This window comes from Coffea eugenioides, chromosome 10 (assembly GCF_003713205.1).
Source record: "Coffea eugenioides isolate CCC68of chromosome 10, Ceug_1.0, whole genome shotgun sequence".
NCBI lineage: Eukaryota > Viridiplantae > Streptophyta > Magnoliopsida > Gentianales > Rubiaceae > Coffea > Coffea eugenioides.
In genome coordinates this window covers 5150953-5165625 of record NC_040044.1, presented here as the reverse complement: position 1 = coordinate 5165625, position 14673 = coordinate 5150953, and the positions used below count along the sequence as shown (strand labels likewise).

Genomic DNA, 14673 nt, shown 5'->3' with positions numbered 1-14673 from the left:
TTCAAACTAGTGAGGTCGACCCAATGGTTAGGAAATGATTTTTAGAATCTTTTTTACTATCAAATTCAGGGTTCGAATACACAGTTGGAATAGGAGCCGATTGGGAGGGTGGAGATAAAACTACAAGAGTTAAATGAAATAATTAATTAGTGATTTTGGGTGAACTTGAAAAGTTAAAATCTGAATCTACTTGCTTGCTGCTAATGAGCAGGGACCGAGAGAAATTCATTTTACCTACCCAAGTTCGACCATTCGAGGGTTAGAATAGGGTGAAGCTCACTAACAAAAAACATAATCAATTCACATTGCATCTTCGTGGAGTAAGGTAAGAGATGGAAATGCAGTTTAAAACTTAAAATTCATGGACATTTGAATCGATATATTAGAATATTGTTTCTCGTCTTCCTCCCTTTCCCGATATAGATATCATTATTGTACTCCCTCCGTCCTACTTTGATAGTCCTGTATTCCTTTTTCGTTTGTCCCAAATTGTAGTTCACTTTCCAATTGAAGAATGTAGTTGTATTTTAATTTTCCTAAAATACCCTTATTCAGTGTAAGTAGTTGTTACTATAAACCTATCCCATTTAATGAGAGTTGATTCTTTTTTTACCATCAATTCAAGTTCTCATAAAGTTGTACCATATTTAATATGAGAGTATTTTAGGAAAATAGCAATCTAAATTTACTTTTTCAACAAAGTTAACTACTTTTTCTTAAACTGTGTGAAAAAAGAAACAGGACTATCAAAGTGGGACGAAGGGAGTATGCTGTAAACCAAACAAATTAATATATTTAGCAGTTGAAGTGTCATTGCTGTATTGGTCCAATTACTTGGTTGTCTGTTTGTTTTCGTTAGGCTGGTGCAGAGAATCTTGGCTTACTTAAGCATTAAGAAGTTTGGGCAGCCTTAACTATCTTTAGTCGAACAGTCGGTTTTAAATAGTGGTCTAGAATGTCGTTTTGTACTGATAGCCAACCAGCATATGAGTCCCCAAAGTCGGTTACAAATGCTACGTATGAAGGCCACTAGCTATTAATACCAAGTCTTGGTCTGTCAGGAAATTGGCAGGCAATTGCAACAGAATTTGTTAATTTCTCCTTCTCTTTCCCGACTATTTTCTAATCAATAAGATCTATCCTTCATTTTTCTCTCTCACGGTTTCTTCTTCCTCTTTTCCTCCTCCTTCTTCTTTTTCATAAAGAATTAGCTTAATTGAACCAGTTCATGGTAAAATTCCTAGTACTTGAGGTGATCCATGTTTCGTAGTCACAAAGGTTTCTTGAACTGACTTAGAAAGGCCCCCATATATATAAATATATATATGTATATATCTATGTAGTACCACAACACAACTATGAAGTCAGGTTTTGTAATAATAGAAAATATCATTTTGGCTCCCAAATTAAAGGTCCATATTTCCTTTTCACCACTTATTTTCCTTCATTATTTTTGTTATTTGTTTGTTCAAATTGTGTGATTTAACAATTTCCCAACAAGGGGTGTCGAATCATATATGCTTCCACTATGTATTTTTTAAGCCAACAGATATAAATTGAATAAACCAAAATGAAAAAAAAAATCATTTTTTTTGCTCGCCTGAAATAGTTTTTCTCCTTTCCTCCCATTATACAAAAATTAAATTTTAGCTCAAACAATTTCTGGTATTTTCTTGAATTTTCTGTCACAAACTATATGCGTACTTCTTAAGTAACTCAAAGATAAAACGTGTTACAATTTTTCAAGAAGAAGAAGACAAAATGTGTTAAGAAGGATTACATTAATATTTTTAGGGTTTTCTAATAGGTGTCCTATGGGCACTCGTTAACATACGTACATTTCACCAAATTCACCATATATATATACACACTAACAAAAAAAAAAAAAACTTAAGGTGTTAAGAAGGATTACATTAATACTATTTTGATGCCAAGCCTGATTGATCAAGGGAGTAAACTACCACATAATCGCATTTTCTTCTTAGAGGACAACAGTAAGAGAGGAATCAATCATTCGTATCATTTTGGGCTAACTAGGAAGAGATGGATCCAGTGCAACTCTACAAGCAAGCAAGAAGAAAGGCTTCCACCTCGTCTCAACCTTAGTGGGCCACCAAAGCCCAAAGGAGTCTAAACTACGAAAATTTTCCATAATATGTCTTCGTCAGACATCCAACTTGAAAGCCGCCCATCTTTTTTTTTTTTAAAATAAATTAAAAATAAAAAAAATCCCTTTAGACTACTTGGAATGCCATCAGTGTGTGGACTAGAATGGTGCAAACTAGGAACCGCATGCACCACAAAAAACAGATGAATAGAAAGAAAAAAAAATACAAGACAACACATAATTTGATGTGCCTAGCAAATGTGCGGAGAAACTTTTACAATCAGCATTAAAATGGGTACCGGGACAGAAAATTTTTAAGCAACGTCAATTTGTACACTAGTGAAAAAATTTACTTGGAATAGGAAATAGAAAAGTTTCAAGCTGATAAAAGTTGATTATTTATGATGAACTAAGAAAAATTCGTTGAGTTATCCTACAAATAAAACTCAAGAAACACCAAACGGACAAGAAATGGCCCAATAAGCAGTAGCAGCAAATATGTAAAATGGCCTTCATATTGAACACAGCCACGAATTCGACCGTAGCGAGTAGCATCAGGAGCAGGAAATATGAAGTTTATGTAGCAGCAGTGCCGTTGAGAGCCCCAAGGGGGCCACCCCAGCTGCTTATGTCTACTGTTTATTCTCTCAATCTGTTTGATTTGCAGCATTACATGGTCATCATCAATTCAACTTCTGCATCCGAGGCTGTTGTTTATGATTTCCAACCAGAAGACCCAGAAGATGTATTCACAGCAGTTACAGCTCTATCGGGTAAAGAAATTCCTGGGGTTGTTCTAACTAGGAAGTTAAAGAAGCTGCCCAAAAGAAAATGCTGGTTTGTTGGATATTCAGAATCTGATGCTGTAGAAGGTCGTGTGCACGGATTCAACGACAGATGGGATACTGATTTGAGAATTGGAGTTCATGATTGCCGGAATTATGCAAATGAATTGGTGGAATATCTCACTGGCGAGAAGTTAGTGTTGGAAAATTTAACTTGCAACTGATTATGACAAACATGAGCAGCAGCTAAGGTGAAAGCATTTACTGTGTCCTAAATTTTTTGTAATAGAAAAATCCTTGTACTTTTATTTTGGAAACAATATTGAACAAGGGAGTGAAAAACCTTTTTTTTTTTTTTTTTTTTTTTAAGGATTTTGGTGACGTGTTTCATGCGTCCAACGTTTCCACATTTTACAAAGAAGTTCATGTACTAAATTGTGATTTTGTTATGTATGTAGTTAATGGTTTTGTTTGTTAATTTGAAACCCTTGATGTATCTATTGACAATGGTGAAATTGATTGATGGAAATTAAGATAAATAGGAAGAAAAGGAAGAGCGAAGAAAAGAGCTGCATAAGAGGTCCTTTTTGACTGGGAAGAAAAGGAAGCAAGGATTGACTGGGATTACCTTTTGCATACATGATATTCAAAGGATGTACATATATATATATAGGATGTTTGGTGGTCTGAGTTGTTAAACTCAAGCTATTAATTAGAGCAATATTAAGATTTGAGAGGCATAGATTATGGTGAATGAGTAATGCAGTTTTGAGCGAGGGTCTAATCTATTTCTACTAGAACAAGAAGTTCAGCATGATGAACACTATTGCTGACTTTTGGGGATACCTTGTACACCTAAGCCAAGAGTTTTGGAGGACTAGAACCTCTCAGCTGAGTTGCTTAAGGGTCTATATGTGGAGATGCGTTTTGATAGACCGATCAAGATCCAAGCCACTAGCTTGCCTCTGATCCTCACTCCCAAACAAGAACTTGATTTCTCAAGCCCACAATGGATCTGGCAAAACTACCTGTTTTACTCTCGTCATGTTGACTCGGATTGATGCAAAAGTCATTATTATGCCTCTCAGGCAATTTGGATTTGTCCTACCGGAGAATTGGCCATTCAGAATACGGAAGTCCTGTTAAAGATGGGGAAATTTACTGGGATAACATCATAATTAGCTACCCCAGCTGCGGACGGCAGAAGCTTCATCCCAGTGTCAAAGCTTCCGCCTATTACTGCTCGAGTGGTGATTGGCACACTGGGTAACATTAGTAAATGGATTACTGCCAAGAAACTCAGCATGAATTTCATGAAGATTCTTGTTGGTTTTTTTGGCACAAACTAAGAAGCAATACCTAGTGTTATTAAAAAAACTTATAAAAGACTTGTATTGAGGTTGGAAATAAACTTGTATTATTCATTCATTAACTCATTATTTATAATGATTACATGAAACAAACTGGCAAAATATCCAACTAACAATTATCCTAAAAATCTCAACAAAATACAATAATCTTCTACTAGATGGAATACTTTTAAAATACCGTTGATAAGAATTTTAGGATGGTTAAACTCCAAAATGGAATACTTTTAATCTTTAAAGGATAAAATCTATTTCACTTTAGTTTATAAATATAAAATTTATCACACTTTAGTCCCTATAGTACAAAACCTATCCCACTTAAATATAAAATCTATCTCTTTTTTGTCAATGATTATACTTAAGCATGACAAATTTTATATTTTAGAGATTAAAGTGTACCATTTTAAAATTTAGAAATGAAATTGAAAATCCAAATATAAAAAAAGAGTGCAAAGTGGAATCAAATATAAACAAAGTTGATGGATCAATAATTAGAGATGGTAATTAGGCACCCGACCCATGGAGTTCAATAGGGTGGGGGGAAATGCGAGGCAGGGAACTCGGGCAAGGGAGTTCCCCCCTCCCCGATTTTAAAACGAGATAGGGACGAGTGAGGATACCTTTGCTCTACCCCACACAGACACACATACAACATAAAATATATAATATAATATAATTATATATATGTAATATGAATGAATAATATGATATTTTTTGTAATAATACACTATAATTTTTTAATTTTGTGGTACAATGGTAATTTTGTTATTTTAGTTTACTTTTTTTTTTGTTATGGCATGTTGTTTATAAAAAAATAATGATATTAGAATTTATGTAATATCAAATATAGAGAAACGGATTCACAAAGTTAAAATCATTTTTAAACTTTATTTCATGTTAATTTTTTTTATTGAAAATTCAAAAGAATGATTAGTAAATTTTAGTATGATACATATATAAACATAAAGTTATATAAAATTTAAAAATACTAGCACGGCATGGTGGGGAACCCACGGGGTAGCAGGGCGGCGGGAATGGCGGTAGGGAAGGATGAGGGGCGGTGTGTTGGGGGGGGGGGGGTGTCGCTCCAAATCCGTCTCGTTGCCAATCCTATCAATACTGCATTTATTCTTTTTTTTTTTTTTTCTCTCTCTTGGAACTTGGAATGGGGAATTGGAACTTACACGACAAAACTTGCTATTCGGGAAAGAGGTGTTTCTTGGATGTTGCTTATCCAAAAAAAAAAAAAAAACTGGCTTATTATACTTAGTAGGTTCACTAGGTTGTCATAGTCGACCAAGAGATAGCAGGTAATGATCAGAAAAGAACGCGACCAGGTTCATCATGCAGTAAAAGATAAGAAGATACACACATTCACATATAGTACATGTTACTACAACAAAGTTGTGTGAAGATTTGCCAGAATTCGTTTGGAACCGGGGGCGCATCCAGCAAATTAACAGGCTTTGGGTGGAAAGAAAAATAACCAACCATGCATAGAGTATGTACAAATGATGAATTTTTCTCGTTACTCATCAAAGTGCTAATCATGAACAATATCTAGTCTACTAATCTGACTGAACATATGAGATAAAAGATCCAAAACTAAAATTGGACCTTTGGATATCCATACTTTGATACTTAACAATGAAAAAAAAAAATGGAAGAAGACGAAGAAAATAACCTCTGATTTTATGACAATAAGTAAGATATGATATTTTCTTGAAAACCATGTACTTACATTTGAATGAGACTCTGATGTGTGATAAGTAATTCTAGCAGAATGACGTGAGATTATTGCAAATTAAGATGCGTTGTTCTTCCCTATGTAAGGTTTGCAAGGAGGGCAAAAAAAAAAGGAACAGATGCTTGATGATAATTAGGACTTGTGTTAGCATATTTGACGAATTATATAATTGGACAAAACTCAAACTAGGATAGGCAATGAAAATAGCACCCTCAAGACTACAACAATTTTTTTTTCTTTTCTTCCCTCCCCTTAGACTACAGCAGGTTGACTCTGAAAATGAAATTTCTTTCTCAATAAGTAACGCAAGCATTTAACGCCAAATGAAGAGCGAAACAACATCCAGGGTTGGAATGCTTTCTGATGCTCTACCGTGTCATCAAATGAAAGGGTCTGATCCACTGATCCATCAAATAGTATTTCGGTAACAAGAAAACCAAAAAGAAAGGAAAATTTTATTTTGGTAACTAAATCATCCCAATCTAGTTATCTTAAATTCTTCGTCCTTAGTCCCAAATTTCATCTCCTTTCTTCTTCTCCTATCATTTTCAATACAACTTCAAGGTTCATAGGTGTCTGTGACAAACAATTCTTTTCTCAACAGTATATGTAGCTTACTTTTTCCTTGAGCATATTAGTATGGTGCTATATATGTCATCAATGATCTTGTACTCTAACTTGAGCTTCTTTTCGTGTAGACAAAACGATTCATCATAGATGGGTCGTGCAAAGCTCCAGATGAAGAGAATCGAGAGCACCACAAGTAGGCAGGTCACATTCTCCAAGCGTAGAAATGGGGTTCTCAAGAAAGCTTATGAACTTTCCACTCTTTGTGATGTTGAAATTGCCCTCTTGATGTTCTCTCCTGCCGGTCGTCTTACTCAATTCTCTACCCAAAAGAGGTACATAGTGAAAACAACTCATTATCAATTGTACTAGCTTTTAGTAAATCTCCATATATTGCACCTTATCAATTTCCTAATCTGTGAATCATTGTAATGACACTAAGGTACTTTTCTTCTTTTTGGTTTCCTGGTGAAGACAAATTTAAAGCACTACGAGTTTAGTTTGTTGAATGTCATTGCCCATAAAAGAGGGAAAAAAAAAAGTTTGTACACCTCTTGTCAAGGTTTGACGTTTTTGATTTATTATAAATAGTCCTCATAGTTTTGTGTGAAATTTGTGTTATAACATGCATGAATGGATATTTCGTATGCAATGTTATAAAATCAGAGGAAACAAAAACGATTATTTGAGTCATCAAATTGAGCAGAGTATTCATTCATTCCGCGGTTAATTAGGCAACCCGTATTTAACAATTCTTGTTGTAAAAAAAAAAAGACATTTAAATTTCCTGTAATATTAAATAACGACCACTGGTTGTGTTTTCAACCGACATAGATCAAAGCAAAGAATTTCTGACTCCTTTTTCCCTGGAGAGAAATAATCTTGTAATTATACTTGGAAATATCAGATTCTACATCCTGTTAAGTTCCAGGAATATGTGAGACCAGCACTAAAAGTTTGATGACTAGACATATGTCTAGTAGACTAGTATATGTATGCCATGCTTGTCTTTACACACATCTTTTTTTTTTTTTTAAGGCTACACACATCTGAACTTAGGTGTGTAAAAAATTTAAAACTTTTGTCAGGATGAAATTTTAAGTTATAAAGCGTATTTTAATGTTAAACGTGATTCTGGACATCATAAAGAAATTACAAGAAAAGCATCACAACAATTCAACAATTCAAAGTTACTTTTCTTATGTTCAAAAAAATAAATAAAATCCTGAATTATGTAAGCGCTTGAGTTCACTTGTATGTTATTGTCCACTTGAGGTTAAATTTGAACCTTTCTTCATGACTTTTTTGAAGCATGTCATATCGTTGCTTGTCAAATTTCTTTTTTTTTTTTATTGCAGATTTGTTGATTCCTTTTTTCTTTTAATTTATTTTAGATATAATTTTTCTGAGTTCCAAGTATCAAACTTATCATCTACTAGAAACTACTAATATAATAACTCTAAATCACAGGATTGAAGATGTGTTTGCTCGTTTCGTTGATCTCTCTAATAGAGAAAGGGAAAAGTATGTCCAAATAAAATTGTTTGTTTTTCTCTTTTTTTTTTTCTTTTTTCTGTTAAAGCAAAGCAGAAAAGCATTAGCATGACAATTTCTTCCTTTCTGGCAGTGCTCTTGCTCCCCAGTGCTTGGACCAAGAACAGTTTGTATTCAATATCCTCTCAATCTAATATTTTTATGTAGCTTTTCAACTAAATAGTTTTATGGGGTTGTCCCGTTTACTACTGATTGGAGACAGATAATTATATATGTTTCTTAGATTGATATCTAATGAAATATGGGCTTGCATTGCATTTTGAAAAAAAAAAAAAAGAAAAGAAAAAGAAAAAGAAAAAGCTGTGACACTTGCTTTCTCACGTAGTTCATTCAGGAAGCTGATGGTGTAAACATCGAAATACAATTTTAATTGGGCACTGTACTCAAGATCGAAATTTGTCTTAATATCAGTAGGATTGTATATAGGATCACACGATCCTACGAATTGTACCACTTGAAATACGTCCAATGCTTAAAAATCTTGGTGAGAATAATAAGGTTAACAGAAAGGACAAAATGGCACAAATTGTATGTATGAGGAGTCCATTTTACTAAGTTATTTATTCTGATTACCTGCTTCTTTATTTACACGGTGGAATCATTTCCTTTCAACTTACAAGGTGTAGTTGGAATTAACTTCTTGCTGCTGTCACTATCAATTGCAATAGGATGTTTGAACCTGACCTGGGAAGTATGACATCCATGGAGGAGCTTGAATCATGTGAGAAACTCCTTGAAGACCTATTGAATTCTGTGACGAATAGAAAGATCTGTGTTCTTGAAGGCATATTCATGGATTCACCATAATGCACACTTTGGGAACCGTAATTAAATGGATGACCTTTTGCCATGCACGGAACCCTTGAATTTTTAAAGTGATGCTCAAGATACATACTCTGGAACTTGTTTTAGGTAAATTTCGGAGAAATCAAGTACTTAAAGATCTTTTTCTGCTTTTCTTTATTTCCAGGAACAACTAGTAAGCAATCTTGTACGTTCATATCATCCTAAGATTTTGGAGGTAATCAATAGGAAACCTTACCAATATCTTAGTATCCTACTATATCCTCCTCTCTATATCCACATTTGCTAATGACTTTATGTTGCTAATGCCAGCTAAATGTTACATTGAAGAAAGTTTTCCTCATGCAGGGAACAGTTCTAAGTTCACTAAAAGAGGGCCAATCCTCGCAGAGGAGTGCTGAGGTTCTGAATTGGTTACCTGATGGTTCCTGCAAAGGACATACTTTAGATTCACCTATTGTCAATGTTGATACCAGGTATATATCCAATGGTGCAGCAGTCTTTACAATTCACTTTTTCTTTTTTTCCCTGATCCTGTTACTCATAACTCAGGATAATAGCGTCACTTTCTTTATGTTTAACACCTCTCCTATCTCCTTTATTTAATTATCTATTCTTGTTGAATGTAACACCTGTCACCCGGATATGTTGGAAACTTTTGAAGTTATTAATTTGAAACCATTTAAGGAAAACTACAACAAAGAAAAAAAAAAGAGACATTGTGGCAGCATATTTAATTTGATTGTCTTCTGTTTCTCAGGGATGATATCTCCACTTCTTGTGTCCCATTAGAAGAAAGTAGCTGTAACTTGAACCTTGGGAACATGAAAGACGGCAAGTTTCAGACTTCAGTTAATCAGAAAGTTCCAGCATGGGCTCATTCGTATAATTCTGCTGATATTTCAGGCTACTTATCTTGGACAGGTTGATTTTTCAATTAATGCAGAGGGAAATGAAATCGTAATGAGGTTTAATTGTTGGTTTAATGTTACAAGTCTTTCAGCACATGATGATTAGTCATCTAGTATTTCTTACCTCTACATATTCTAATAAACATACAGATACTAAAAGATATAATGTTGGTTGGTACCAATAAGTTTCCTTCTGTTGGAGTAGGATTGTTGTTAAAAAAATCCATCGAATTATATCCAGAGGTTTCTCACATTTTAATAGGTCTCCAGGCAAATGCATGCATTTCTTTTTCATGTCATTAGTGTTTGGAATGTAAAAGATTTTAGTAATAAGAGGTATATCTTGTTTACCTTGCCACCAGGAAGAAATAGTGGAGCAGAATATCCAGATGTGATGCCACTCAATGAAGAACTCAAAACTGGGGAACTAGCAAAACACGAGACGAAAATGTTGCTTCAAGACTAGCTGAACATTTGGATCAGTAGAGGATGAGATGTTGCTGAAGTTTATTAAGTGTATGGCTGTATCATATATCTTTCATGTTTTTAATTGCCAAAAGTGTTGGATCTGATGTTTCATTTTTTTTGTTTTGATATTAGCTGAAATTGCTTCTGGCCCTAAGATTTATATTCTAAAAGTGGGCTCCGGGTTCTTCACATAGACTTGTAACAAATTTCAGTTTTCAGAAAAACTGTCAGTTGTAGATTGTGTTCGTGTAATGTAGAATGAAAGAAGAATGCTCAGTGATTTTTAAGAAACAATAGGTTTCAGACAGCCAATTCTAAACATGCAATTGTTCAGAGGCAAAACTAGATGATGGGAGCTCTATTTTTGCTCTCAGGCATACTACTAAACACGGTTTCTTGGCTACCGAAAACGATGGGATTAGAGTACCTTGATCGAAAGAACAAGCAAGCTTTGGAAGCTGATTAATCCATTGAATACACTGATAAGTGTTCAATGGATAAGAGATTTGTCTAATGTAGACAAACTTGTTACATGATCCATCTTGTCTTCCTGAACTTTGCAAGATCTTATATACTCTCGAATAAAATATTTGCAAGATCTTGAGCTTGGGTTGGCAAGGAGGTGGAAATGTTTGGAGTCAGAGATGCAAATCAGGTAAAAACTTACTTTGACGGATATAAAACTCACATACATGAAAGTGCTAAAACTAGAAGCAGAGCACAGATATGCAATATTAAGTTGCAGACTTTAAAAAGAAAAATAGTTATAACATCCCAGTTGTAATTGAAAAGAAAAAAAAAAGGACAGGAATCTCAGTTAAAAACTCCCAAGTTGCACTTAAGAGACAACCACAAACCCAAATCCAAATTCAGGAAAAAAACAGTATTGATTAATACTAATGAGAAGTTTCTTCTACACCAGACAATGTCGATTAGGCCTCTGTGGCTATCACTTCTGATTTTTTCCATCAGCAGACCTGCGAAAAATTGTATGTTCATACCTGGTGAAGTATCAAGATTACTATAGTTACTGAACCTTAATTACTAACTTAAAAAATTTAAGGATGATCATTAACAAAGAAGCAAGAATGAAAAATTGTCAAAGACGGAGATGCATACATTTGACGAATCCAGGTTCGGAAAATAGTACGGTCATTCTGTGCAGTTGCGTCAGCTTCCCAAGTGGCTCTTCTCTTCTATATCTCATAAAGTTTTGTCCCAAAAAAAATGATTAGTAAAAGACTGAATCCTGACCAAGTATTATAGCCAGATTTCATTCTAAAGCATTTGGTAAATATGAAATTCTGCAAAATTCTCTACTAAACAGTAGATTTTTGTATATACTGTATGAAATAATTATGTACGAGTAAACAACTAAGACATGGAGTATTTCCAGGTAAAGATAGATACTTCTTAATTGTATAGCTTATACGCATAAATTTATACAATATAAACATTAGACAATCGCATTTTCTATACACACCGACTGACCATTATAAATTGGAGACAATCAAATCGGCTAAGATGAAACCCCAACTTTTTTATACTTACCCTGGCGTTTGATGATGAGCTAGTGGCTTGAGTAGCCGAAGCTGAGGCATTGGTGCCGCTGAGTCCCTGTATATACAAGAAAGGTTCCTGTGTAAGCTCTGATGTCTGATAGAAGTACACAACTACTCGTAAGTGAAGTTCATTGAACATATACCTGTTGAGCTGTTTGAGTTGCCGAAGTAGAGACACTAACGCTGCTAAGTCGCTGCATATAGAAAAAAAGGGTCCTTTGTAAGCTCTGATGACTGTAGAATAACATAAACACTCTTTTAAGTAAAGTTCATTAAGTCATATACCTGTGGAGCTTGAGAAGCTGGGGCCCAGGCATTAAGGTCAACTTCTCTATGATTCCATATGGAGCCTATTGAAAGTACTCCGGGTTTTGAACTTAAACCTAATGACAGTCCTCGATAAGTTGATCCACGCACTACTTCTTCAGGAGTCAAGCTTGAGCTTGCATCTGGTGAAAGTTGTTGAACAGGCCAACCGGAGTGTTGTTGAGCAAGGGCCTGATTGGTGTAGCTTGAGCCTAACGTTGGCAAGCCGTGGCTTGGATACTGGGATGAGGCACCAGTATCAAGGGCTTGATTAGTGTAGCTTGAGCCCAACGTTGGCAAGCCTTGACTTGGATGCTGGGACGAGGCACCGGCATCAGGATGAATACTGCAAAGATTATATTAGGTCATACAAAAACCTTATAATCTTGCCTCAACTCAGTGAAGTAAATTGCTATAACTAATGTCGAATCAACTTAACTTACTGAGAGGAAAAAACACAAACACAAACACAAATAACGGAAAAAGAAACATCTTAGGTACCTCAATGCAATGTATGACTTGGACTTAACCAGGATGGGTATGGGTTCCAGTGAACTTGATTTCTGTGGTGCCGGATTTGGCTGTTGAACATCTGATTGCTGTTGGGACCTGACAACAAAAACCCAATATTAGCGACAGAAGAGCAGTGAAAGTTTTCTTAATTTCATGTGAAGAGATGAAATAATTGATGCTTCAATATACTTTTGATCAAACAAGCAATTATCATTAGGATAGATAACAATATGCTACTTTTTAATTACACTCAAATAATGGTAGAAAAACAGAAGGTACCCCAAGTCCCTGGATGACGATTCTTGCATCATGGAAGTATTGGCACTTTCTGAGTTGTAGTCAATAGGAGCGAATGAGAACTGCTCAGCTTGATCCCATCGAGGAATTTTTTGGCTCCTAAGTTGCAAAAGAGAAATAAAAGAATTACCTTTTTTTTTTCCCAAATTTTGCAAATGCAAGTTCTATAAAAGTGTTAAAAAGTTAACTTGGGAATAAATTGCAATGACTTGAATGAAACAATCTATAAAGAACGAGAGTATTGCATGAATTACTAAAAGCATAAAAAAACTATTTATTTATAACCAAAAACAGCTGACAATGGTGCTAGCATAATACAGGTATTGCCATTGCTTAGAGGGACTTCCTGGCTCCTAAGTTTACCGAAGAAAATGAAAGATTATTGCCTTTCTGCAAATGCAAGTGCTATAAAAGAGATGTAGAACTAACTAGGCAATATAAAATGGAACAAGAAGCACTTGAATGTGTAATTAAATATACCCTAAAGCAGTAGAGAATGATTCTGGTACGACAGAGGTATTGGCACCGGAGCTGAACTCCACAGGAGAGGGTGAAAACTGAGCTAGTTGACCGGCATCTTTATCATCTACACCGAATGCCGCCGCATATAGGTCACGGTATATAGCATGCTGTTCCACTGGTATTGGTGCCTCAGGGTCCGTGGATGTTTCTGCCTGGCAAGTTACAAGGAGACCGAGACTTTTATTTAGAATTATAACTTCTTGTATGCTATTTAATTTGATAATTGGACTACCTAATTCAAGATTTTGCCCACATTTTGCTAGTTTAGAAAGTCTCAACTTCTATTAATTTAACTCTTCTTTTTAAAGATGTTTTGTGTTAATTTCAATGTGGCAATGAATTTTGAGTTACATAATACAACTAGAAAAGCAATCCGTTTTGCATAGAGTTATCGAGGTAAAATCAAACCAAAAACCCCTTCAGCCCTTGTCAATGTTTGAATAGCACAAAAAGTTTTGGATCGTTAAGTGATTAGGTAACAAGTTAATGGAAATGGCACTGGCAACAATTTCATGGAATGTACATAACCCACAAGTATCCAAAAAATAAGTGTAAGTTCCCAAACTTATAAATTTTTTTATCAAAAAGTTGAAAGAATTTTCCATGAGTTATTTTTTGTCAAAAAGTAGTAGGGAAAGGACGGGATTTAAGAAGCAAGGAAGAAAAAAAAAATTTAAACCCACGAATTCTAAATTATGAGTTTTCAACCTTAACCACTAGAAGACCTCCTTTGCGAGTTTTCTGTGAACTCATACTAAAGTATTTCAAGGACAACCTTTCTAAATTTTTTTTCAAGGAGTGGTTTTAGGAAAGTAAAGAACAATTTAATGTTGTTCGTATGTAATCAAATGTTACGTTTCTTTAAGTTTTGACATAAATGTGTAAAATGTGATAATCATGATGCAAATTACTGAGGACATGGTGAATAGTATTTACAACAAATTTCATACTAGACAAACTTTGACGGACCTTATGAAGCATTATAATACAATATAAGCAAGATCATAAGAAGTCTTTATTTAAAGCAACCTAGAAATATACATGAACGAGAAAAGTAAGAGAATATGATTAACTTTATGAAGCACAATAAATAAAGTTAAAGTATTCAATGTTATTACATTTTATAAATTCATATCAAATTTACCAAAAAGTAGTTGGAAAAG

At 34.6% G+C, this 14673-nt stretch overlaps 2 protein-coding genes across 2 annotated transcripts; both read left to right on the top strand.

The window, feature by feature from the left end:
- The first annotated feature begins 2384 nt into the window (after positions 1 to 2384).
- Positions 2385 to 3370, top strand: LOC113749462. Its single transcript, XM_027293211.1, has 2 exons — positions 2385 to 2578; positions 2613 to 3370. Exon 2 carries the CDS (start codon positions 2613 to 2615, stop codon positions 3114 to 3116), a length of 504 nt encoding a protein of 167 aa, XP_027149012.1. The 5' UTR covers positions 2385 to 2578; the 3' UTR covers positions 3117 to 3370.
- A 3353-nt stretch (positions 3371 to 6723) lies between these two features.
- On the top strand, positions 6724 to 9860 carry LOC113750252 (agamous-like MADS-box protein AGL104). Its single transcript, XM_027294250.1, has 5 exons — positions 6724 to 6908; positions 8796 to 8901; positions 9098 to 9148; positions 9244 to 9407; positions 9692 to 9860. The coding sequence occupies exons 1-5, from the start codon at positions 6724 to 6726 to the stop codon at positions 9858 to 9860; spliced, it is 675 nt and encodes a 224-aa protein (XP_027150051.1).
- Positions 9861 to 14673: the final 4813 nt, after the last annotated feature.